Here is a 27420-nt window from a genome sequence, read left to right as displayed (position 1 = left end):
TTTTATATCGGTCGGCAATATGGCTGACATTGATATGAAGACAGAATTTCCACGTTGAATTAAAAATGTCAAGGTTTACTATCCTCACCCTTGTGTACACCAGAGAATGCATCATAGTCAGCACTATGGTAGCTGTGTGCATTGAGAATATTTTTCCGAGATTAACGATGGTGATGATCAGATCCAGCTAGTGCCAATGCCATGATCTCGGATATCTCTAGGACACCCGATGGCATGGTTTGTTTGGAAAGAAGGTGATAAAGTCCAAGTGGTCACTGTCTTTTCTCATTTAACTTTGCAAGACCAAGACTTCTGAGGAAGGTCAAGCCTCATGATCCACCCACACTCATGTTGAAATTTCCCAGTAAATATACCTGACTTAGGTGGTCTGCCGATCGCAGTGTAAAGCTCCTCATCAAACTTGACTTTCATCCGAGTTGCAGCACAAGTACTCACCATTTGTTGGGGATTCTATCATTGACAGTAGTGAATTGCTTACAAAAAAACCTACACTTTCCTCTAAACTTCTTATCCTGCCAGATGTTTTTCCATCAGTGATCAACTCTCAGAAAGCCTGGTCTCTTGTGGGGAAGCGATATCCATATTCAGTCTATCAAGTTCCATGTCACTCACAGCTCTACTGTGCAGTTATTGGCCAATCGCAAGTTACTGTCAATTCTGTGCACATGATGTTCCTACTTGCAAATTGAAGAATTGGCACCTTCTTTCTTTACTTATCTCATATCACCCCTTCTTTGCCTTGCATCTTAATTCCGTTAATTCTACAATCTTCCACTCTTCCACCCTATCACAGATATCCTCTTTGTTCATTTCCCCCTTCACCAATCTTCTTTCCATGCCTCTGCACTTAATGACTCCCTATTGCATCTGAACATTCTGCCAGATATCTCTGTGGCATTCAATAGGGCTTGGGCAGCCTCCACAGAGGGCTCATTAACATCCTCACACACTTACTCATTCAGGTGCTGAAACCGTTCTTTCCAGTTGGAAGTTCGAGCCACTTTCCCAGTGTTCCTGTCCTCAAGTTTCATTCCAAAAAAATCCAGCATAATTTCATAAACCTGGAGATAGTTATTCTTTGCTTTTTTAGTTTTAAGAAATTCCTATTGAAAAAGGTACAATAAAAATTTAATATGCAAACATTTGATGTTTCCTTCCAAATCAGAGCCAAGTTTCACCACATTTACATAAGTGAACCATTCCATGACACAAATCCCTGTCACCCACCCTGAATTTAGGTGGGGATGGTGCCAGAGAATTGGAAATGTTGCACCCATGTTCAAAAAACAGGAGGGGGATAATCTGGCAAGTACAGCCTCGGAAATGAAAGTCAACATGGATCTGTTACCTGCAAACTAACTTCATCAAATTCTTTGATGAGGGAACAGAGGGTGCTGATGAAGGTAAAGTTTAAATACATATTTATTAAAAGGAGTTTAATAATGTACCATATTGGTTCGCAAAATTAAAGTAAATGGAATTAACTAGCTAAGAGATAGTGAGCAGGCAGCATATCTCAAAGAGAAATGATTATTTTACGGATTGACCCAAGGGGTGACCTGGATCAAGGAAAACCCCAAAGCTTTTTAGACTTATGTGAGGAATAAAAGAATGACCAAGGTGAAGTTAGGGCCGGTCAAGGACAGTCGTGGGAACGTGAGCCTGGAGTCTGAAGATATAGGAGAGGCCCTAAATGAATACTTTTCTTCGGTTTCACTAAGGAGGGGGGCCATGGTATTGAGGAGGATAGTGCGATACAGGCTGGAGGTGGTAGATATTCGGAAGGAAGATGTCTCAGAAAGTTTGAGAAGCCTGAGGATAGACAAGTCCCCTGGGCCTGATGGGATATATCATAGGATTCTTTGGGAGGCGAGGGATGAGACTGCAGAATCTTTGGCTTTGATCTTTATGTCCTCACTGTCTACAGGAATAATGCCAGAAGACTGGAGAGAGGCGAATGTTGTTCCCTTGTTCAAGAAAGGGAATAGGTATAACCCTGGGAATTATAGGCCGGTTAGTCTCATTATTGGAAAGGGTCCTGAGGGATAGGATTTATGATCATTTGGAAAGATACAGCTTAATTCAGGATAGTCAGCACAGATTTGTGAGGGGTACGTCTTGCCTCACAATTTTGATTGTATTCTTTGAGGAGGTAACTAAGTACATAGATGAAGGTAGAGCAGTTGATATCGTATACATGGATTTTAGGAAGGCATTTGATAAGGTGCCCCATGGTCGGCTCATTCAGAAAGTAAGGAGGCATGGCATAGAGGGAAGTTTGACCGATTGGATCAATAACTGGATATCACATAGAAGACAGAGGGAGGTGGTAGATGGTAAATTTTCATCCTGGAGCCCAGTCACCAGCGGTGTACCACAGGGATCAGTGCTGGGCCCTCTGCTATTTGTGATTTTTATCAATGACTTGGATGATGGAGTTGAAGGTTGGGTTAGTAAATTTGCTGACACCAAGATTGGTGGAGTAGTGGATAATGTGGAGGGCTGTTGTAGGCTGCAAAGAGACATTGATAGGATGCTGAGCTGGGCTGAAAAGTGGCAGATGGAGTTTAACCCTGATAAGTTTGAGGTGATTCATTTTGGGAGGACAAATTTGATTGCGGATTACATCGTTAACGGCAGGGTTCTGAAGAATGTGGAGCAGAGAGATCTCGGAGTTCATGTCCATAGATCTCTGAATGTTGACACCCAAGTGGATAGTGCCGTGAAGAAAGTGTTAATGTGTTAGCATTTATTAACAGGGGGATTGAGTTTAAGAGCCGTAAGGTTAGCTCAACTGTACAAGAACTTGGTTAGACCGCATTTGGAGTATTGTGTGCAGTTCTGGTCACCTCATTATAGGAAGGATGTGGAAGCATTGGAAAGGGTGCAAAGGAGATTTACCAGGATGCTTCCTGGATTGGTGAGTGGGTCTTATGAGGAAAGGTTGAGGGAGCTAGGGCTTTTCTCATTGGAGCGAAGGAGGATGAGAGGTGACTTAATTGAGGTGTATAAGATGATGAGAGAGATAGATAGAGTGGACTTTCAGCGACTTTTTCCTTGGGTGGTTGTAGCTGTTACAAGGGGGCATAACTATAAGGTTCATGGTGGGAGATAGAGGAGGGATGTCAGAGGGAGGTTCTTTACTCAGAGAGTGGTTAGGGTGTGGAACACACTCCCAGCAATGGTAGTAGAGTCGGACACTTTAGAAACTTTCAAGCGGTTATTGGATAGGCATATGGAGTGCACTAGAATGATTGGGAGTAGGTTGATTTGATCTTAGTTTCAGACTAGTTCGGCACAACATCGTGGACCAAAGGGCGTGTACCGTGCTGTACAGTTCTATGTTATATGTTCTTTTCATTAACGGCTTTCAAAAGGCACCTTGACAAATACATGGATAGAATGGGTTTGGAGGTATACGGCACAAGGAAGTGCTGAGGGTTTTGGCCAAGGTTGGTATCATGACCAGTACAGGCTTGGAGGGCCGAAGGGCCCGTTCCTATGCTGTTTTGTTCTTGATTGGAGATTGCTAATGGAATCATTGTTCTGTTTAGTAATTTGTTAATGGTCTGAACTGGTGTATATAGTGTGTAATTTCAAAGTTTGCAGATGACACGTAACTCAGAAATGTAGTAAATGGTAAGGAGGCTAATAACAGACTCCAGGAAAACAGAGGCAGATTGCTGAAATGGGCAAATACACGGCTGATAAAACGTAATAGAGAGGAAGTGTGAAGTGATTCATTTTGGTTGACAATCAAAAAGAGATGAAGCTAACTGGTCCAATTTTAAAGGCGGTGTGGAAACAGAGAGACTTGGGGGTGTAATGTCTACAAGTCTTTACAGGACAGGTTGAGAGGGCTGTTAAAATGCCTGGGATCCTTGACGTTTTAAAGAGAGAGTACTAAAACATGTTAGGCTAACATTTGTAAAACATTAGTTAGGCTTCAACCAGAGAACTGTTTTTGGTTCTTTCAGAAGGATGTCAAGGAATTAGAGATTTACTGGATTGATAGCAGGGAGGTGGAGCTTCTGGTAAATGGAATGCAAATGGAATGAAATTTGAGAATAATAATAATAATCTTTATTATTGTCACAAGTAGGCTTACATTAACACTGCAATGGATATAATAAGAATAAACTATTTCTACTGGCATAGAGTCTGGAACCAGAGGAAACAGATGTCAGGTAATTAGAAAAAGAACCAGAGGTGACATGTAGTAGTAAGCAATGAGTTGTGATCTGGACAGCATTGGCAGAAAGAACAGAGGAAGCAGATTTTTTTTTTTTAAATAAAAGGGTTGTCGGTAAATTGGTAATAGGGTAGCATGGTGGCACAATGGTTAGCACTGCTGCCTCACAGCACCAGGGACCGGGGTTCGATTCCGACCTTCGGTGACTGTGTGGAGAGAAAGAACAAAGAACGCACCACAGGAACAGGCCCTTTGTTCACCCTATCTATACCCCTAATAATTTTATAAACTTCTATCAGGACACCCTCAGCCTCCGTCTCTCTAGGAAGAATAATCCCAGTTTATTCAATCTCTCCTCATAGCGAATACTCTTCATACCAGCAACATCCTGGTAAACCTTTTCTGTACTCTCTACAAAGCCACCACGTCCGTCTGGTAGTGGTAACCCAAATTGGACACAGTATTCCAAATGTGGCCTAACCAACGTTCTATATGACTGTAACATAATTTGTGCACTTTTATACTCTATACCCCGTTCTATGAAGGCAAGCATGCCATATGCTTTCTTCACCACTATTTCCACCGTTGCTGCCACTTTTAAGGATCTGTGGACCTGTACGCCCAGATCTCTGTGACTCTATGCTCCTGATGGTTCTGCCATTTATTTTATAGCTCCCATCTGAATCGGATCTACCAAAATGCATCACCTCACATTTGTCCAACTGCCATTTCTCCACCCAATTTTGCAGCCAATCAATATCCTGTTATATTTTCTGACAATCTTCATCACTATCCGCAACTCCTGCGATCTTAGTATCATCCGCAAATCTGCTAATCAGACCTGCTACATTTTCTTCTAAGTCATTTATATATATTACAAACAGCAGAGATTCTAATACTGATCCCTGCGGAACACTACTAATTACAGACCTCCATTTCGGAAAAACATCCTTCCACTGCTACCCTCTGTCTTATGGAGTTTAAACATTCTCCCATTTCTCCGTGGGTTTCCTCCGGGTGCTCTGGTTTCTTCCAAAGCTGTGCAGATTAGGCGGATCGGCCAATTTAAATTGTCCCAGAGTGTCTAAAGGTTAGGTGGGGTTATTGGGATAGGGCGGGGAGATGGCCTAGGTAGGGTGCTCTTTCAGAGGGTCGGTGCAGGTTCGATGGGCCAAATGGCATCCTTCTTTTGCACTGTGGGAATTGTATGATCTGTAGGACATAGAGCAGAGTGGCTGGAAATAATGGGATATCTCTTTCAACGAGCTAACAGAGGGAAAATGGATTCCTGTTCTAGATCATTCTACAATTACTCGCTGCACTCAATGTCCCCATATACACATTTTACACCAGTTCACACCAAAAGATGCTTGGCACACACAACTGCTAACTAGAAGTTGGCGATGTGACCCATTGACTACAGGGTTCAACGTCGGATTTAACAGGTTGGACACTAAAAAGGCTGCTTGGATAAGACACACATGTATGCCTGTGCATGTGTATTGGTGAGAATGTTTAACACGTGTGAAAAAGTGCACGGACATTTAATTCCTGAAATAACAGTGCTTTCAAGCTCTGCCGATGCTTTAGTGAAATACACAAATATAGTACTAAGTCTTAAAAATGGGAGAAAGCTGATTCAATCATGGCTTTGTGTTGAGTTAGATCATTTGAGTCACGGTGTATATGACGATGCTGATTGAGTATTAATGGGACAATGGGTTGAGAGACAGAGGAGAGAGGAAGTCCCAGTCCTCATTCCAATCTTTCCTGCTGGTAAGTGGACTTAATTGGATGTTGAATGCAGCCAGCATTGAGCTGGGCTGAGCTGGACTGTTACCCCCTCATATGGTACGCTGATCCTTCCTATCTGGGCTCACATCATTAAAGTATTGGTGCAAGGCGTGGCTAATGTCCATCTGAACAAGAATCAGCAACTCGGGAAAGGAAGGGACAGACGTAATAGACAGGGATGAGGAGAAGGAGAGACAATCACCTCAAACCAGATCTAAACGCTTGAATTTACCTTAATCTCTTCTGTAGTCAGTTCTTCAGCATGCCAGTTCAGGCCTGGTTCTCGCAATGGGAACAGCCTATTAATGAAAAACATTAGTTACAAATTGCATACAAAAGCTGAGGGGAAAACCTCAATTACATTGCAAGAGTAAAAAATATGATGCCAACCATTGAATATAGGTGTGATTGTGTTCGAGCTTGTCATAATCTCCATTCCACTTGGTGAGGATTTCATCGATATAAACACCTATACACAAAATATATATATGTATACAAACAGATAATATTTTAACTGTCTACAATAACAAAGAGAACAAAGAACAAAGAAAATTACTGCACAGGAACAGCCTGTCTCCTATTTTCCAAGGATCTATTTCCCTCTGTTCCCGCCCGTTCATATAGCTGTCCAGATGCATCTTAAATGATGCTATCGTGCCTGCCTCTACCATCTCTGCTGGCAAAGCGTTCCAGGCACCCACCACCCTCTGCATAAAAAACTTCCCACGCACATCTCCCTTAAACTTTCCCCCTCTCACCTTGAAATCGTGACCCCTTGTAATTGACACCCCCATTCTTGGAAAAAGCTTGTTGCTATCCACCCTGTCCGTACCTCTCATAATTTTGCAGACCTCAATCAGGTCCACCCTCAACCTCCGTCTTTCCAACAAAAACAATCCTAATCTACTCAAGGTGCTAATAGGATTATAAGGAGGCACTGGAAAAGGCACAATAAAGATTTACAAAGATGATACCAGAATTGTAAGGTTATGTTCCCTCTGAGCATAGCAATTGCTAAGGTGCTATGCAGATGCACAGATTGGTCCCTTTAAGATGCAAACATGGGACAATGCTAAGATATTTAAAGGTACTACACATTGTAAAACAGGCCAAACACAACAAAAATATTCCACGGGATTATCAGTTATAAACATCAGGAAAGCTTGAACAGGTTGGGATCTTTTATCCAGAAAATAGAATATTGAACGGAGATTGGATTCAGCTCTTTAAGATTATGAAAGGGTTTGACAGGGTAGACGTGGAGAAGATGTCTCTGCTTATGGGAAGGCGAAAACTAGGGGCCAGAAAGATGAAATAGTCACTAATAAATCGAGCAGGGAATTCAAGAGAAGGCTCATGGGGCTGGTTTAGCACAGTGGGCTAAACAGCTGGCTTGTAATGCAGAACAATGCCAGCAGCGCGGGTTCAATTCCTGTACCGACCTCCCCAAACAGGCGCCGGAATGTGGCGACTAGGGGATTTTCGCAGTAACTTCATTAAAGCCTACTTGTGCCAATAAGCGAATATTATTATTTATTCAGAGTGGGTAGAATGTGGAGAAGCACGATAGGTATACGAATTAACTGGTAATCGATCTGTTGCTTTCCAGAGGGGTGATCTGCAGAGCTTTCCACTTACCATCCGGTTTCATGGCAATTTCCTTTGTATAAAACTTGAGATTGGCATAAGTGCTGAAGAATTTGGTTTCTCGTGATTTTGCCTGAGTATAAATCACAAACAATTAAACATACACAGCTTTCACCACTGATACAAATCTAATTTTCTTATAGGTAATAAAAGTTTAAAAAGGAAGAAATAATTTAGTGACATTATACTATTAAAAATCATGTATTAGCCATGACAACAGAAAAGGCTGAGAGCGTGGGAAAAGATCAGATAAGGAGGTCAGTTTGAAAACTGACTCTCCACATTGCAGAGTAAACTCATTGTTATCATTAATGGGAAAACATCCCAGTTCTAGAAAACATGGTGGGAAACAGGTGGTTTGATCACACCATATTATGGAGACATATGAAAATTCTCCCATGCCCCATTATCTCTTAAAACTTGATAGACAGACATTTTGGTCGAATTAGATGAATTATAATTATTTTAACCCAATCACAGTCAGAAAGAGGACAGAAACTTAAAGATTGTGATTTCCTGCTGAGACAAAAAAAATTGGCCAGGTGGTTAACAGTGAGGTTGACTGTGTTGGGTTACAGGAAGATACAAATGGGATGGTCAAATGGGCAGAGAAGTAGCAGATGGAATTTAACCCTGAAAAGTGAGAGGCGATACACTTTGGAAAGAGAAATTTGACAAGGAATGGCATGTCACTGGGAAATTCAGAGGAATTGCTTGTTTGTCTACAGATCTCTGAAGGTGGGACAGGTTAATAGGGCGTTGAAAAAGGCATATGAGTCACTTGCCTTTATTAATCAAGGCATAGATTACAAAAGCAGGAAGGTCATTTTGGAATTGTACAGAACTTTGGTGAGGCCACAGCTGGAGTACGGTGTGCAATTTTGGTCGCCACATTACAGGAAGAATGTTATTGCACTGGAGGGTTAGCAGAGCAGATTCAACAGGATGTTGCCCAAAATGGAACATTTAAATTATCAGGAGAAGTTGGATAGGCTTGGGTTGTTTTTGTTGGACCCGAGAAGACAGAGAGGCAACCTGATCGAGGTATACAAGATTATGAGGGGCAATGGCGGGAGATTATGAGGGGCAATAGGGAGCAGTTATTCTCTTTAGTTGTGAAGGGTCAGTCATGGGAGACACAAGTTTAAGGGGAGCGGGAGAGGCAAACCATTTTCATCCAGAGGGTGGTGATGGTCTGGAATGCACTGCCCAGGGAGGTTGTAGAGGCGGGTTGCCTGGCATCCTTTAAAAAGTACCTGGAGATTTCCGGTGGCACGTGCGAGCGGAGCAGTCACGCTGGAGAAGCGCTCCCGGCGTTTTCATAGAATTTACAGTGCAAAAGGAGGCCATTCGGCCCATCGAGTCTGCACCGGCTCTTGGAAAGAGCACCCTACCCAAGGTCAACACCTCCACCCTATCCCCATAACCCAGTAACCCCACCCAACACTAAGGGCAATTTTGGACACTAAGGGCAATTTATCATGGCCAATCCACCTAACCTGCACATCTTTGGACTGTGGGAAGAAACCGGAGCACCCAGAGGAAACCCACGCACACACGGGGAGGACGTGCAGACTCCACACAGACAGTGACCCAAGCCGGGAATCGAACCTGGGACCCTGGAGCTGTGAAGCATTTGTGCTAACCACTATGCTACCGTGCTGGGGGTTTCCCCGTGGTTTCGTCGTTCGCGATTTCTTCGGCCGTTGGGGCCTCAGGGACGGGCGCCGGGTCGGGCAGGTTTGAGCCGGAAGCAAGCGGCGAGGCCTGAATCCAGCACAGATGCAGAGGGGGAGCAGCGCAAACTGGGTAGCCCCCGCAGAAAATGCATGTTTGGGATGTTTGAAGTCCGGTCCCAGGAGAAGAGATGTTTTATTTGAAAAGTTTTTTATTATTATTATTTTTTTATTCTAATTTTTATTTTTAAATTTACTTTTTCATTTTTAAAAAGTTTTTGAAAAATGTATTTTATTATTTATCTCAAGATTGAAGAAAGAAGGAGAAAAATATTAAGTCGTTAAGTGATGCCAAAAACAGCTGTGAAGAAGGGAGGAAACACGGGTTCGCCGCCAAAGGAGATGGCCCGTAAAAACGCTGACAAGATGGCGGATGGCCAGACCGCGTGGTGGGGCCGCACTGCTTACAGTGGAAAGGATGACCGAGGTGATGGCTGCAGAGCTGGAGAAGCAGTTTGCGAGGCACGTGGAGGCATTGAGGAAGGAGATGGCGGTCGCACTGATATCATTGGAGGAGGAGGTAATTGCCCCGGTAAGGGTGGATGTGGCCAAGACATCGGCCGAGGTGAGAGAACAGGGTGAAAAAATAAAGGCAGTGGAGGAGGCCATGTCGCAGCACAGTGACCAGCTCACCTCGATGGGAGACGAACTACAGAGGGTGGTGGAGGTCAACAGAGGACTCCGAGCAAAGCTCGAGGACTTGGAGAACCGCTCGAAATGGCTAAATTTGATAATTGTGGGCTTCCCTGAAGGGGCAGAGGGCTCAAGGCCAACTGAGTACTTTGCTAAGAGGTTGGCAGAGTTGATGGGGTGGGTGAAGACCCCTCCCGATATGAACTGGACCGAGTTCACGCTCATTAATACCGAAACCCAAGGAAAATGAGCCACCGAGTGCAGTAATTAGCTGCTTCCATAAATACCACATGAAGGAGAAGATGTTAAACTGGGCGAAGCAGAAGCGGGAGGTGCAGTGGGATTGTGCTTGAGTTCGCATTTACCAGGACTTGACAGTGGAGTTGGCAAAGAGACGAGCAACATTCAGCCGAGTGAAGGCGGAACTGTACAACAAGGGACTGCGATTTGGTATGGTATACTCGGCAAAGCTGAGGGTGGCGTACAACGGCAAAGAGTTTTATTTTGAAACGGTGGAGGCGGCTGAGGCGTTCATGAAGGCAGAAGGCTTGGCACAGAAGTGAGGAGTGGAGCTGGAAGAGAGATTGTGGTGTAGCCATCTAAGATGCCCACCTGCAAAGGACCATGGGAATAATGGCCAACCCAGGACTCAGAAAGATACACAGCCTATATGTATCTAAAACGCAGGTAACCAGACCTGACCGAAACCCCCACTCGTTTGCATTTTAATGGCCCATTTTCCTAGTACAATAGAACTCCAATCAAGCAACCGGTACAGCCACCGACTGATCGGTGCCACTCCCCTTGCTCAGAAAGCACAACTGCCAAGGTCAATGACCGCTAAGGACCCGCCCAGCCACCAAGGCACCCGCCCCTTTATTGGCCGAAATCGAAGACAGTGATCAGAGCCCTGTCGAATTATTGGGTCCAAGGTTAAGGACCACCCCAAAGAGCGCAAAATCCCAGAGAGATAAAAGAGAGCACAGCCGTGTGTTCTCTCTCTATTAGATCCGGCCTGTGCCTACCTAATTGCAGCAGGAACAGCCAGCCAAGTTCAAGACCAACGATCGCTACCTGACGGATGAGCCCAGCAGAGACAGAGCCACTTTCTTCAAACCAGCCAAGTGAAATCCAGATAAAGGCCTTATCCATTTGCACAGTGACGGTCACCCTGAAGTTAATTATAGGTTATTGTAGCTGATAGGTGTAGTTTAACTCGTAGTAGATATCGTGTTTGCATGTCGAGATAACTCTTGTACATGTAAATAAACCACCTTTTGGGCTAACTAACTGGTTCTGTGCTCATTTGATCGATTTAAGGGAAAGGCTTGTGGTTCACGGAGATAAATAAATAGAGCAACAGTGGACTGTGATTGGGCAGCTGGAATTCTTTTCACTGACCTGTATTGTAACTTACTTGACTTCACATTGTTAGAGTTTAAGTTTTTGTTTGGTTTGATTGGCATTTTTGCTCCTTTTGTTGTTGTTATTTCATTGAATTGAATGGGTTAGATGGTTTTTCTTTTTCTTCTGGGACTGGGTGGGAGAGGACAGTATGCCTTTTTGGGGGAGAGGGGGATTACCCGCGCTAACTAACTAAAGTTTGCTAGTGAAAAGAGGTGAGGTGAGAGGAGGGCTGCAGACATTGGAGCCTGTTTAGCAGGTTTCGATGGGCCTATGAGGCAAGCAAGTGGGTGGGGGGGGGGGGGGGGGGGGGGGAAAGAGAAGAGGATCGATACTGGGTGAGATTTGTTTGAGGGGACGTTCAGGGGGGGATTCTGGGAGGGAGTTCGATGTGAATAATGGAAAGGGACGGGTTAGGCTTATGGGGCAGGGCCCGGTGGTTTGATGATGGTGGATAACAAGGGGGGAGGGTTAACAGTTAGGATAGTCACGTGGAACGTGAGGGGGCTGGGCGGCCCAGACAAGGGTGCTTGACATGGCCTTAAAAGTTTGAAGGCCGCTTGAATTGTCGCTGTGGATGTAGGTGGGGAACCCGAACAGGGTGAAAAGACTGTGCAGGGCCTTGATGACGGTGGCAGAGGTCATGTCAGGGCATGGGATGGCAAAGGGGAATCTTGAGTATTCGTCAACAATGTTGAGGAAGTACACGTTACGGTCAGTGGAGGGGAGGGGCCCTTTTAAGTCGATGCTGAGGCGCTCAAAGGGGCAAGAGGCCTTTACCAGGTGCAGATAAAATTGCAGTTTGCACTCCGCGCAGACCTGGCAGGCCCTGGTCATGGTCCTGACCTCCTTGATGGAGTAAGGCAAGGTGTGAGCCTTGATAAAGTTCAGAAAACGAGTGACCCCCGGGTGACAGAGGTCATTGTGGAGGGCCCAAAGCCGGTCTACTTGCGCACTGCCACATGTACCGCGGGAGGGGGCATCTGGGGGCTCATTGAGCTTCCCAGGTCGATATAAGATTTCATAATTATAGATGGAAAGCTTGGTCCTCCACCTCAGAATCTTGACGTCCTTGATTTTGCCCCGCTGTGTATTGTTAAACATGAAGGAAACCGACCGCTGGTCAGTGAGGAGAGTGAATCGCCTGCCGGCCAGGTAATGCCTCCAATGTCACACAGCTTGTACAATGGCTTGGGCCTCCTTTTCGACAGAGGGGTGTCGAATTTCAGAGGCATGGAGGGTACAGGAGAAGAAAGCCACGGGCCTGCCTGCCAGGTTGAGGGTAGCGGCCAGAGCAAAGTCCGACACATCGCTTTCCACCTGGAATGGAATGGACCCGTCCACAGCGTGCATCGTGGCTTTGGCAACATCTGCCTTGATGCGGTTGAAGGCCAGGCGGGCCTCAGCCGTCAGGGGAAAAATGGGGGATTTAATAAGTGGACGGGCCTTGTCCGCATAATTGGTGACCCACTGGGCAGAGTAAGAGAAGAACCCCTGGCATCTTTTCAGGGCCTTGGGGCAGTGGGGGAGGGGGAGTTCCAGGAGGGGGCGCATGCGGTCGGGCCCTAGGACTCAGTGTTCCACGGCGTAGCCGAGGATGGCCAGCCGGGTTGTGCATTTTTCCTTATTGTAGGTGAGGTTCAGGAGTTTAGCGGTGTGGAGGGAGTGCCGGAGGTTCAGGAGTTTAGGGGTGTGGAGGAAGTGCCGGAGGTTTTCGTCATGGTCCTGCTGGTCATGGCCGTAGATGGTGACATTATCTAAGTACGGAAACGTAGCCCGCAGCCCATACTGGTCAACCAATCTATACATTTCTCTTTGGAAGACCGAGACCCCATTGGTGACGCCGAAGGGAACCCTGAGGAAGTGGTAGAAGTGGCCATCTGCCTCGAAGGCAGTGTATTGGCGGTCCTACGGGCGGATAGGGAGCTGGTGGTACGCGGACTTCAAATCAACTGTGGAGAAGACTCGATACTGCGCAATCTGGTTGACCATGTCAGATATGCGGGGGAGGGGGCACGCATCGAGCTGGGTGTACCAGTTGATGGTCTGACTGTCGATGATAGTCGATGACCATCCGGTGCTTCTCCCCAGTCTTGACGTCCACCACTTGGGCTCTCCAGGGGCTGGTACTAGCCTCAATGATCGCCTCTCGTAGGAGTCGCTGAACCTCCGACCTGATAAAGGCCCTGTCCCGGGCACTGTATCTTCTGCTCCTAGTGGTGACGGGCTTACAGTCCGGGGTGAGGTTAGCGAAGAGCGAGGGTGGGGAAACTTTACGGGTCGCGAGGCTACAGACGGTGAGAGGGGCAGGGTCCACCGAACTTTAAAGTAAGGCTTTGGAGTTGGCACTGGAAGCCGAGCCCCAGTAATAGGGCAGCGCAGAGATGGGGAAGGACGTAGAGCTTAAAGTTAGCGTACTCTACGCTTTGTACAGTAAAGGGTCGCGACACAGTACCCCCGGATTTCTACTGAATGTGATCCGGAAGCCAGGGAGATTTTCTGGGACGCGGGTAACAATAGGAGGGAGCAGCGCCTTACCGTATCTGGGTGTATGAAGCTGTCCGTGCTCCCGGAGTCGAAAAGGTAGGCCGTCTCGTGTCCGTTGATCCGGACAGTCATCGTTATGAGGTGATGAGGCCGGGACTGGTCGAGCGTGATGGAGGCGAGCTTCGGAAGGTGATGGGTAGGCCGGTCGGAGGTCGCGGCGGCCACCGTACGATCGGGTGAGCAGCGCTCCACTGCAGCTGCGAAGATGGTAGCCCCCATGAGTCACACGTGGCATCGGCGATGGCGTCAAAGATGGCGGGTGGAGTAGAAGATGGCGTTAACAATGGGTCATGTGGCAGCTGAAATTGAAAATGGTGGCGAAGATGGTGGCGCCCACGGGTGGCGGTGGCCCCAACAGGCAGCAGGCAGCACCGCTGGGCCTAGAGGTTTTGGGGAGAGATCGGGCCTGGCAGGCTTTCGCAAAGTGGCCCTCCCTCCCTCCCACACCCGTTGCAAGTCGTGTTCCGTGCAGGGCAGCCTTGTCTGGGATGATTATCCTGGCCGCAAAAGTAGCACTTCGGGCTTCCGGCATTGCCGGGCTGCTGCGCGGCACAGGCTTGCGCCGCACTGGGGTCGGATAATGGCGGCATCCACAAGATCCACGAGGGTTCCGCGCGGTCGGGGGTTTAGGCCTCCATGTTCTGGAAGGCCACCTCCAGCTAGTTTGAGAGCTGCACGGTCTCTGGGAGGCCGAGTGTACCCCGTTCCAGCAATCGCTGGCGGATGTAGTTTGATTTCATGCCTGTGACATAAGAGTCCCTGATCAACAGCTCCGCGTGTTGGTTAGCCGATACCGTCTGGCAGTCACAGTTCCGGCACAGTACCCGCAAGACACACAGGAATTCTGCTAGTGATTCCCCAGGGCATTGTCGTCTCATGGCAAGAAGGTGCCTTGCATACACCTCGTTCACAGACTTAACGTAGTGTCCAGCAGCATCATCGCCTCCGTATACGAGGGGGTATCCCTGATGAGACTTGCGGGCTCACCCGTGCATTGAGGATCTGCTGCTTCTGGAGGTCGGTGATCCGAGGTACGCTTCAAAGCAGCTTAGCCAGTGCTTGAATGTTGCTGTGGCGTCGGCTGCCTGTGGGTCCAGCTCCAGGCGATCAGGCTTGAGCGAGTTCATCTTCGATGTTTAGTGTATTAAATTGAATGTGCCATCAATGAACACACAACGAGTGGTGAACATAACTGAGGCTTTAATACACTAAACAGAAAGCCTCCTGGCCTCTGATCCCGAACTGGATCAGAGGCAGAGACCAACCACCTTTATACCGGCCCGAGGGGAGGCGGGGGGGGGGGGGGGGGGGGGGGGGGGGGGGGGTAAGAACCCGAGAATTCCCAAACCGACAGTGCAAAGAGGGAAAGTCAAAGGGGGATTCGCTTTACCGAACCTACAATACTACCACTGGGCAGCAACGGCAGAAAGAGCGAGGGGATGGGTACAAGAACCAGACACAGATTGGGTACAAATGGAGGAGGCATTCTGTAAAGGAATGACCCTCTGGGCACTGGCTGCAGCAGCACCCCCATTCCCCGCAACAAGATACACGACGAGCCCAGTGGTAGCGGCAACGCTGAGAACGTGGACCCAGTTGAGACAGCAATTCGGGATAACCAAAATGTCACCCAAGGCCCCCACCAGCGGCAATCACAGATTCCCCCCAGCCATGCTCGATACCACCTTCAAAAGATAGAGGCGGAACGGGGGCACATTGACGATCGGGGACTTCTACATAAGGCGCAGACTGGCGACACTGGATGAACTGACGAGGAAGTGGAAATTAGCAAAAGGACAGGAATTGAGACACCTCCAAATAAAACAATTTGTCCACAAAGAGACAGTAGGGTACCCTGGGGCCCCAGGGAGCACACTACTAGAGGACCTGACAGCCACAAGAGAAGGGAGGGCTATGTGGGAAAAGAGAAGCGAGAAGGGGGGGGGCTATTTGGGAAAATATACGGACAGCTACTGGACAGAGCTCGAACACCACTGGACGGACCAGACAGAAATGGGAGAACGAACTGGGGACGAAGGTAGAATGGGGACTCTGGAGCGAAGTACTGAGCAGGGCGATCTCCACCTCCTCCTGCGCAAGGCTCAGCCTAATGCAGCTCAAGGTGGTGCACAGAGCGCACCTGACCAGAACCCGAATGAGCAGGTTCTTCCCGGAGGCGGAGGACAAATGTGAACGGTGCCACAGGAGCCCGCATGTTCTGGGCTTGTCCCAAGCTTGCTGGGTTCTGGACAGCCTTCTCCGAGGCAATGTCCAAGGTTGTGGGGGTGAGGGTGGAGCCATGCCCAATAGTGGCAATCTTCAGGATATTGGAGCAGCCAGAGTTACACATGGGGAAGGGGGCCAACGCCATCGCTTTCACTTCCCTAATCGCACGCTGGAGAATCCTGCTCAGCTGGCGATCGGCAGCACCACCCACAGCTGCAGACTGGCTCGCTGACCTCTCGGAATTTCCCCACTTCGAGAAGATTAAGGACACCATTCGCGGGTCAGAGGAAGGCTTCCTGGATACTTGGGGGCAGTTTGTCGGCCTGTTCCAAAACTCATTCCGGGCCAGCAGCGAGGAGTAAGCTAAGGGGACCAAAGGACTGCCCCGAGGTGGGGCAGGGGGTCGCGGTAGAAAGGTGGGGAAACCAGAAGAGAAGAGGAAGGGCGGGGGGGGGGGAATCATAGCCGGATCCAGAGGGCAACAAAATGTACATGGAGTTAGTTAAATGAAGGACAAAATAAACATGTGTAAAATAAAGTAAATTAGCGCAGGCAAGAGAATATATATAAATAAATAAATAAATGAGCAAAGCCAATAAAAAAGTTTTGAAAACAAAAAAGGAAAGATAAGGATCCAACGGAGTGTAAGTCGTTTCGGCCCATATCACTTTTAAACGTGGACGCAAAGATATTGGCCAAGGTACTGGCAGGTAGGCTAGAGGGGTGCCTCCCGAAGGTGAGAGGTGAAGATCAGATGAGGTTTGTGAGAGGGAGGCAGCTCTTTTCAAACATTAGGAAGATATTCAACGTGGTTCTGGTACCAGCGAAGGGGAAGGAAACAGAGGTGGTTGTGGCATTGGACATCAAGAAAGCGTTTGACCGGGTAGAATGGGGGTACTTGATGGCAGTTCGAGAGCGGTTTGGATTTGGACCCAGATTCGTGGACTGGGTAAAGCTATTATACAAGGAGCCGAGGGCCAGTGTTCGCACAAATAATATCAGCTCAGAATACTTTCCACCGTGGGACTAGGCAGGGATGTCCTAAGCAGGGGGCTGTTTTCACTCGCGATTGAGCCATTGGCCATCGCATTAAGAAGTTTAGGGGTATGGAAAGGGATATTGCGGTGGCGATAGAGCATAGGGTGTCCTTATACACTGATGACTTGTTATTGTACGTGTCAGGACCGAGTGTGTCAATAGGGGGGATACTGGAGCTGCTTTGGGTGTTTGGGTCTTTCTCGGGTTACAAATTAAATCTAGACAAGAGTGAACATTTTGTGGTGTCTTCGTTGAGAATTTGGAGGCAGTTTTGACAGCACTTCGGGTTGGGGCAGGGTCATGGGAAATGCCGATTCGGGGGAACCATATACTTGAGCCAGGGAACTGGGATGGAAATTTTCGGAGATGGGAGGAGAAAGGAATTAGGACACTTAAAGATTTGTTTCTTGGGGGTCGTTTTGCAGGATTGCAGGAGCTGGGAGCAAAGTATGGGCTGGAGCTGGGGGAAATGTTTAGATACATGCAGGTTCGAGACTTTGCCAGAAAGGAGATACAGAGCTTCCTGGTGAAGCCGGCCTCCACATTGCTGGATGAGGTGCTGACGACAGGGGGACTGGAGAAGGGGGTAGTATTGGCGGTTTACTGGGCTATTTTGGAGGAGAAGGCGCAGCTAGAAGGGATCAAGGCAAAGTGGGAGGAAGAATTGGGAGAGGGTATGGAGGGGAGGGTTCTGGTGTGAGGTGCTCCGGAGAGTGAACGCCTCCACCTCGTGTGTGAGGTTGGGGCTGATACAGCTGAAGGTGGTGTATAGAGCACACCTTACAAGGGCGAGGATGAGCCGGCTCTTTGAGGGGTCTAGAAGATGTGCGTGAATGCTGCGGGGTGTGTGTGGGTGGGGGAGGAGGGGGGGGGGGGGGATCCACGTTCATATGTTTTGGTCCTGTCCAAAGGCTGGAGGATTGCTGGAAGCAGGTGTTTAGGGTAATCACTAAAGTGGCGCACGTGACCTGGACCCTCGGGAGGCCATATTCGGAGTGTCGGACCAGCCGGGGTTGGAAACGGGTGCAGAGACAGATGTTGTAGCCTTCACCTTGTTGATCACCCGAAGGCGGATCCTGTTAGGGTGGAGATCAACCTCTCCACCCTGTGCCCTGGCGTGGCAGGGGAATCACTGGAATTACTGACGCTTGAAAAGGTCCAATTTGAACAGAGGGGAAGGATGGAAAGGTTCCACAACTCATGGGCGTTATTCATTATGCACTTCCGAAAATTGAATCACATCGAACACTGGCGGGAGGGGGGGGTGGGTGTTAATGGTGACTATGGGTGATTCCTGATTCCCTTCTGTCATTTGTTTATGTTAACATGCGGCTAATGTCTGGGGTTTGGTGGGAGGATGGGATCGTTCTTATTAAAATGGGGATTGACATTACATTCATTACTGATTATTGTTTATTGTTCAGTGTAAATTTTGTAGAAAATGTGAAAATGGAGAATAAAAAATATATTTTTTTTAAAAGTACCTGGATGAGCATTCAGCACATCATAACATTCAAGGCTATGGGCCAAATGCTGGCGAATGGGATTAGGTAGGTAGGACAAGTGTTTTTCATGTGTTGGCACAGACCTGATGGGCCGAAGGGCCTCTTCTGCGCGGTATTATTCTCCGATTCTGTGGTGTGCTGCTCCCAACCCTCCCCCAGTTTGTTCCACTTAGCCTATCAAATGCCCTCATCAATTTCAACAGCTTGATCAAATCTCCAACTTAAACGGTAACACTTTCAGCATGTCTGGTATTATACTAGTAAATCTCTTTTGGATTCTTTGACATGCTTCTGCAACGGTGTCCAAGAAATGGCCGACCAACAACCCATGGTCAGAGGGGTGGGGTGGGGGCTGGGTGTGTGTGTGTGGGGGGGGGGGAGCGAAAGAACAGAACTATTTTGCAATAATGACATTGACAAATTTCCACCAAATCCACAGTGTGTACTGCGAGCAATTCAAGGAGCAGTAAAATGGCCACTTACTGGGTAGCCATGTCTGTACATGTACAGGTCCCTGGCAGCAAAGAAACTTCTCTTTGGCTTGAAAGATGTGTCAGCTTTATCATCGTTCTGTAAAAGATCAGATTAACCTGGATGAACTTGATGCAAACTGCAAGTGGAGAATTAAAATGACAAGCAACTGGAAGCTCAGTATCTGACTGGGGGTAGTCTGTAAATTGGCTATTCCGACCGTGTTTGGTTTACTAATGTAGAGGAGGCTGTGTCATAAGCAATGAATAATTTGAAAGAAGGGCAAGCTGCTTTACATGAAGGGATGTTCAGGACATTGGATGGTGGGAAATATTATGCATTAATTCTTATTAGCTCTAGTGAAACTCTGTTGTATAAATGTAATCACCAGAAGTGACAACAGGAGCGGGGTTGTCTAATCCCGCGGCAGAGTGTCCACGCCGTCGTAAATGTAGTTGCCTTTTACTATGTCGTGAACGGGCTGCTGCCAGGACTAATTCTGGCCCCGATAGGGGGCCAGCACGCCGCTGGAGCGATTCGCACAACTCCAGCTGCTGACCCCGGCGCGAACGGTGCGCCACGGGATCCGCGTATGCACAGTGGCGCCAATGCACACAGGCTTCCTTCAACGCGCCGGCCCCGATGCAACATGATGTGGGGCTAGGGGGGGCCGACGCATAGGAAAGGAGGCCCCCAGCCAGAGAGACGGGCCCATTGATCGAGGGGCCCCGATTGCGGGCCAAGCCACAATGGACGCTCCTTCTGGGGTCGGACCCCACCCCCTGCCCCTTGCCCCCCCACAGGCCGCCACCCGACCCTTCAACGCCGAGGTCCCGCTGGCTCAGAGCAGGTTAGAACAGCGCCGGCAGGTCTCTTTTTTTCTTACGGCCACTTGGCCCATCCGGGCCGGAGAATCGTGGGGGGGGGGGCTGCCTAAAACGGCCCGCGATCAGCGCCGCACCAACCACGCCGGTGCCAATGGTGCAGATTCTCCGCTCTGCGGCATGGCCCACGGGGCTTCTCCGGCGCGGGGCTGGGAAAATCCCGCCCATAAACCAGGATTCTTTGAAATCCCAGACAAGTGTTGACCCCGGCGTAAACACCGGAATGGTGTACTCCAGCATCAATGGGTCTCCTGGCTCAGCAATTCTCCGGTTTTTAGGGCACGAGCACTGCGCTGGAGTGCTGTGCGTTGCTCCGGCGCCAAAAGGTGGCCCTGCACGGCCGGCGTGGGTCCGCGCATGCGCATGGTTGCTGTCTCCACGCCGGCGCAGAGCAACATGTCGGGGACCAAGAGCAGGCCGGCACGGAAGGAGGTAGGTCCCCTCCAGATCACAGTAGCCCGCTGATCGGAAGCCCCTGATCGCGGGCCTGGACCCCGTGGATTCCCCCCCCCCCCCCCGTCCACCCACCAGGACGTCCACAGCGGCTGCTGCTGGGTGGTACCAGGTTTGAACCTTGCCGGCGGGACTCAGCGGGGCAGCACGGTAGCATTGTGGATAGCACAATCGCTTCACAGCTCCAGGCTCGATTCCCCGCTGGGTCACTGTCTGTGCGGAGTCTGCACATCCTCCCCGTGTGTGCGTGGGTTTCCTCCGGGTGCTCCGGTTTCCTCCCACAGTCCAAAGATGTGCAGGTTAGGTGGATCGGCCATGATAAATTGCCCTTAAGGTCCAAAATTGCCCTTAGTGTTGGGATGGGTGGAGGTGTTGATCTTGGGTAGGGTGCTCTTTCCAGGAGCCGGTGCAGACTCGATGGGCCGAATGGCCTCCTTCTGCACTGTAAATTCTATGAAACTCGGTGGGAGTTTGGCCCGTCACCCGCGGAGAATCGCCGTGGGGGCCTATTTCAGCGGTCCCGACCAGCACCGTGGCGTCGGAGTGGCGTGACGGGAATTTCCCGTGCCCCTGGAGATTCTAAGATCCATCGGGAGCTCAGAGGATCCCGGCCATGGTTTGCCGAAGCTGTGGAAACACATGCAGGAAAAATTAAAATCAACATTAAATCAAAATTAAAGGCAGCATTTGATCAAGATCAATGGAAAAGGAAGACTGTCCATGCTGTACAAAAGGATCAAGGAAAACAAAGCGACTCACAGTCAGAGGAGGAATATCACTGAATGTGTTGGGGATCTAAGGGAACATGGGGAAATAAATAGTGATGCCTTGAGGAGTGTACATATTACAGAGGAGGTGGCTGGAAGTCTTAAAGCGCATCAAGGTAGATAAATCCCTGGGACCTGATGAAATATATCCCAGAGCATTGTGGGAGGCTTGGGAGGAAATTGTGGGTCCCCTAGAAAGAGAAATTTGGATTGACAGCCAGAGGCAAGGTGCCTGAAGATTGGAGGGCAGTAAATGTTGTGCCTTTGTTTAAGAAGGGCCGCAGGGAAAAGAACAAACAAAGAACAAAGAAAAGTACAGCACAGGAACAGGCCTTTCCGCCCTCCAAGCCTGTGCCAACCGTATTGCCCATCTGAACTAAAACCTTCTACCCTTCCGGGGTCCATATCCCTCTATTCCCATCCTATTCATGTATTTATCAAGATGCCCCTTAAACATCACTATCGTCCCTGCTTCCACCACCTCCTCCAGCGAGTTCCAGCCACCCACTACCCTGTGTAAAAAACTTGCCTCGTACATCTCCTCTAAACCTTGCCCCTCCCACCTTAAACCTATGCCCCCTAGTAATTGACCCCTCTACCCTGGGAAAAAGCCTCTGACTATCCACTCTGTCAATGCCCCTCATAATTTTGAAGACCTCTATCAGGTCGCCCCTCAACCTCCTTCGTTCCAGTGAGAACAAACCAAGTTTATTCAACCTCTCCTCATAGCTAATGCCCTCCATACCAGGCAACATCCTGGTAAATCTCTTCCGCACCCTATCTAAAGCCTTCACATCCTTCTGGTGCGACCAGAATTGAACACTATACTCCCAAGTGTGGCCTAACTAAGGTTCTATACAGCTGCAACATGACTTGCCAATTTTTATACTCAATGCCCTGGCCAATGAAGGCAAGCATGCTGTATGCCTTCTTGACTACCTTCTCCACCTGTGTTGCCCCTTTCAGTGAACTGTACACCAAGATCTCTCTGACTGTCAATACTCTTGACGGTTCTACCATTCACTGCAAAATCCCTACCTGTATTAGCCCTTCCAAAATTCATTACCTCACATTGGGCTGTTTAGCACAGAGCTAAATCACTGGCTTTGAAAGGAGACCAAGCAGGCCAGCAGCACAGTTCGATTCCCGTAACAGCGTTCCCGAACAGGTGCCTAAGGGTTTTTCACAGTAACTTCAAGCCTACTCATAACAATAAGCGATTTCATTTTCATTTCATTTGTCCGGATTAAACTCCATCTGCCATCTCTCCACTCAAGTCCCCAAACGATCTGAGCCTGGGAACTACAGACCGAGGAGCCTAACGTATGTGGTGGATAAGTTGTTCGAGGGTATTCGGAGAGACAGGATCAAAGGCATTCAGAGAGGCAATTATGGCATTGAGGTGCGTAGGGAAGAAGTGTTGGCAATTCTGGACAAGGTGAAAATAGATAAGTCCCCGGGGCCGGATGGGATTTATCCTAGGATTCTCTGGGAAGCCAGGGAAGAGATTGCTGAGCCTTTGGCTTTGATTTTTAGGTCATCATTGGCTACAGGAATAGTGCCAGAGGACTGGAGGATAGCAAATGTGGTCCCTTTGTTCAAGAAGGGGAGTAGAGATAACCCCGGTAACTATAGGCCGGTGAGCCTAACGTCTGTGGTGGGTAAAGTCTTGGAGAGGATTATAAAAGATACGATTTATAATCATCTAGATAGGAATAATATGATTAGGGATAGTCAGCATGGTTTTGTGAAGGGTAGGTCATGCCTCACAAACCTTATCGAGTTCTTTGAGAAGGTGACTGAACAGGTAGACGAGGGTAGAGCAGTTGATGTGGTGTATATGGATTTCAGTAAAGCGTTTGATAAGGTTCCCCACGGTCGGCTATTGCAGAAAATACGGAGGCTGGCGATTGAGGGTGATTTAGAGATGTGGATCAGAAATTGGCTAGTTGAAAGAAGACAGAGAGTGGTAGTTGATGGGAAATGTTCAGAATGGAGTTCAGTTACGAGTGGCGTACCACAAGGATCTGTTCTGGGGCCGTTGTTGTTTGTCATTTTTATAAATGACCTAGAGGAGGTCGCAGAAGGATGGGTGAGTAAATTTGCAGACGACACTAAAGTCGGTGGAGTTGTAGACAGTGCGGAAGGATGTTGCAGGTTACAGAGGGACATAGATAAGCTGCAGAGCTGGGCTGAGAGGTGGCAAATGGAGTTTAATGTGGAGAAGTGTGAGGTGATTCACTTTGGAAAGAATAACAGGAATGCGGAATATTTGGCTAATGGTAAAATTCTTGGTAGTGTGGATGAGCAGAGGGATCTCGGTGTCCATGTACATAGATCCCTGAAAGTTGCCACCCAGGTTGATAGGGTTGTGAAGAAGGCCTATGGTGTGTTGGCCTTTATTGGTAGAGGGATTGAGTTCCGGAGCCATGAGGTCATGATGCAGCTGTACCAAACTCTGGTACGGCCGCATTTGGAGTATTGCGTACAGTTCTGGTCGCCTCATTATAGGAAGGACGTGGAAGCTTTGGAACGGGTGCAGAGGAGATTTACCAGGATGTTGCCTGGTATGGAGGGAAAATCTTATGAGGAAAGGCTGATGGACTTGAGGTTGTTTTCGTTAGAGAGAAGAAGGTTAAGAGGTGACTTAATAGAGGCATACAAAATGATCAGAGGGTTAGATAGGGTGGACAGCGAGAGCCTTCTCCCGCGGATGGAGGTGGCTAGCACAAGGGGACATAGCCTTAAATTGAGGGGTAATAGATATAGGACAGAGGTCAGAGGTGGGTTTTTTACGCAAAGAGTGGTGAGGCCGTGGAATGCCCTACCTGCAACAGTAGTGAACTCGCCAACATTGAGGGCATTTAAAAATTTATTGGATAAGCATATGGATGATAAGGGCATAGTGTAGGTTAGATGGCCTTTAGTTTTTTTTTCCATGTCGGTGCAACATCGAGGGCTGAAGGGCCTGTACTGCGCTGTATCGTTCTATGTTCTATGACTGATTAGGGACAATCAGCATGGCTCAGTGAGTGGAAAATCATGTCTTATGAATTTGATTGAATTTTTTGAAGGGGTAACCAAGGTGGTAGAGGAGGGCAGTGCAATCAACGTTGTCTACATGGACTTTAGCAAGACCTTTGACAAGGTACCACATGATAGGTTGTTACAGAACTTTAAATCTCACAGGATCCAGGGTGAGGTAGCCAACTCAATACAAAATTGGCTTGACAACAGAAGACAAAGGGTTGTTGTCCAAACTGGAGTATTCGTTCTTGCAAGATAAGAGTATTCAACATAGAAAGTCCACCTGCTATTAATGGACGAGAAGAACATTTTCTCCAAACTATGAAGATAACATGAGAGCAAGCAGGGAACAAGTCGCTGATCAAACATCTTCACACATTCCTGTTGGTGTACAGGAATGCCGCATATTCCATGACCAAGACCTCTCTTGCATTTCTAATGATGAAAAGACAACTATGTTCCATGTTCAATCTGTTGAAACCCTCGAAAATGAAAGATATCATACAACAGCAACAGAAAATACAAATGGAACGACAGGAAGGCAAGGCAAGGCATGGAGTAAGGACAAGGAGTTTTGGCTCGGAATTACTCCACGTGGGAAAATAGACTCTTGCCACAATCCTTGCACAGACAGAACTTGTCTCTTACACTGTCCAGACCAGAGATGATGTTAGTTGGAAGAGACATGCAGGCCAGTTGTGTCGATTCCTGGTTAATTTGCTGTCACATTCATTTATTCATTTCCTCAGTTGCTGGCTGGAGGAACAGAATCAGGGGCTGCGGAACATCCAGACCCCACGGCAGCACTGTGGATAGCACAATCGCTTCACAGCTCCAGGGTCCCAGGTTCGATTCCGGCTTGGGTCACTGTCTGTGTGGAGTATGCACATCCTCCCCGTGTGTGCGTGGGTTTCCTCCGGGTGCTCCGCTTTCCTCCCACAGTCCAAAGATGTGCAGGGTAGGTGAATTGGCCATGATAAATTGCCCTGTGTCCAAAATTGCCCTTAGTGTTGGGTGGGGTTACTGGGTTATGGGGATAGGGTGGAGGTGTTAACCTTGGGTAGGGCGCTCTTTCCAGGAGCCGGTGCAGACTCGATGGGCCGAATGGCCTCCTTCTGCACTGTAAATTCTATTACAAAGTCATGATTTAAGCTTTCCTACAGGCCCAACACGAACAGATACTGCAGTGGAAAGTAACACCTCACCTTCTGATCAGACACTGGGACAACTACCAGTTCCTACATCAGCGCTACGTCAACACTGATTAAACTAAACACCGATGTTGTTGATGCAATGACAGAAATGACAGAGGTTACCACCAGTTTGAAGAAGATGCAAGAGGTTTGCTGGCAGCCGTTCAGAGCGACAAGCTCCAGGCCATCTGACTTATTGAACTTATGTTGAACGTGTTGGCAGCGTTCAATTTATGGGGGAGGAAGCATTATGGGCACAATCTAACTAAAAAAAGCCAGTTCCGGGTGGGATTAGCAGGGCCTCAAAAAATTTCAAGAAACGCTGAGCTTTTGTTCCACCAAGCTCATGGATAAGTTCAAAAAGCCTCAAGTCTTGAAGTCTGGAAGATATCCCTTTAATTTGCAGAGAATGAGTCCTTGTATATAAATGAGTCACTTCACACGTTACGAGCTCAACCGATCATCTTTTCAACATTACCTCTCAGTTTCTAGACAATAATCCCATTTTCTTTTAAACAATGGTACTAATTCTGCCTCAGTAACCTCGGTACAAAAATGTTTAATGTTTTTGGTTTGTGAAACCAGAGACCCCAGCTTCCTCTTTCATTCTTTGACCCAGTGTGCAAAGGTCATGATATTTTGTTTTTACAAATTTGTAAAAACAAAATTTATGCAAAGCTCCCAAACGTCTGGTTCTTTATTCTTACGGTTTTATTGGATCACTCAAACCGACACCAAACATTTCCCTGACATTGTTGCTTTTTAAAGTGTGCAGCTGCTGAACCCAATAGTCCGATGTGCAGGTTAGGTGGATTGGATAGGATCAATGCGTGAGGGTTACGCCGATAAGGTTGGCAAGTAGGCCCAGTTAGAGTGCTCTACCGAGGAATAAAAACAACAAAATGCAGATGCTGGAATCTGAAATGAAATGGAAAAGAGTCATCAGACTCGAAATGTTAGCTCTTTTCTCTCCCTACAGATGCTGTCAGACCTGCTGAGATTTTCCAGCATTTTTGCTTTCGCTCTACCCAGGAAGGTTGGTGCAGACTAGATGGGCCGAATGGCCTCCTTCTGCATTGCAGAATTTTAACTAAATTGCAATTTCTCATAATTTTAAGCCTAATTTTTCCATGAATTAAACAATTTAAACAACGAAACAAAAATCTCTGGTATAATCCTGATTAACTCATTTATATTTGTCCAAAACACCGAGAATACACTGATTAGCACTGTATCTCACACTTCACACTAAACTCTACAAAGCCCATTAGAGTTACTGTAAACAGAACTGTAATGATAACCAGAAAACCTTCAGGGCCATTTGCATATATACTCATCTCACACATACATTAAGGACCGAAAATAGAAAAGAGGAAATACAGGACCAGAGTTATGAAGACAGACTGGGGTTGTTTTCCTTGGAGCAGGCAAGACTGAGGGGGGGGGGGGGGGGGGGGGGGGCATGATTGAGATGTATAAAATTAAGAGGGGCACAGGTAGAGTAGACAGGAAGGAACTTTTCCTCTTAGTGGACGGATTTAAGGTAAGAACACAGAACATAGAACAGTACAGCACAGAACAGGCCCTTCGGCCCTCGATGTTGTGCCGAGCAATGATCGCCCTACTCAAACCCACATATCCACCCTATACCCATAACCCAACAACCCCCCCCCCCCCTTAACCTTACTTTTTAGGACACTACGGGCAATTTAGCATGGGCAATCCACCTAACCTGCACATCTTTGGACTGTGGGAGGAAACCGGAGCACCCGGAGGAAACCCACGCGCACACAGGGAGGAAGTGCAGACTCCGCACAGTCAGTGACCCAGCCGGTCACGCTGGAGTCCGGTCTCCATGAACCTCAATACATCACATCCGTTA

The 27420-nt window shown here is 48.0% G+C and overlaps 1 protein-coding gene across 4 annotated transcripts in view; it reads right to left on the bottom strand.

Moving 5' to 3' along the window:
- Positions 1-27420, bottom strand: part of ogfrl1 (opioid growth factor receptor-like 1) — a 68206-nt gene that overhangs the window by 16633 nt on the left and 24153 nt on the right. For 3 of the 4 annotated variants that reach the window (XR_005461070.1, XR_005461071.1, XM_038800724.1), the window contains exons 2-6: positions 19227-19313; positions 7646-7727; positions 6398-6476; positions 6240-6306; positions 976-1124 (exon numbers count right to left, since the gene is read on the bottom strand). Coding sequence is in view for 2 of the 4 variants with exons in the window: in XM_038800724.1 (XP_038656652.1) it covers positions 976-1124; positions 6240-6306; positions 6398-6476; positions 7646-7727; positions 19227-19313 (464 nt within the window). In the remaining 2 variants the exon portion in view is untranslated. The remainder of the gene's footprint in view (positions 1-975; positions 1125-6239; positions 6307-6397; positions 6477-7645; positions 7728-19226; positions 19314-27420) is intronic. The other variant, XM_038800725.1, reaches the window with a different exon arrangement.

The sequence above is a fragment of the Scyliorhinus canicula genome, chromosome 6 (assembly GCF_902713615.1).
Source record: "Scyliorhinus canicula chromosome 6, sScyCan1.1, whole genome shotgun sequence".
Lineage (NCBI taxonomy): Eukaryota > Metazoa > Chordata > Chondrichthyes > Carcharhiniformes > Scyliorhinidae > Scyliorhinus > Scyliorhinus canicula.
This window is presented reverse-complemented; position numbering and strand designations above follow the sequence as displayed.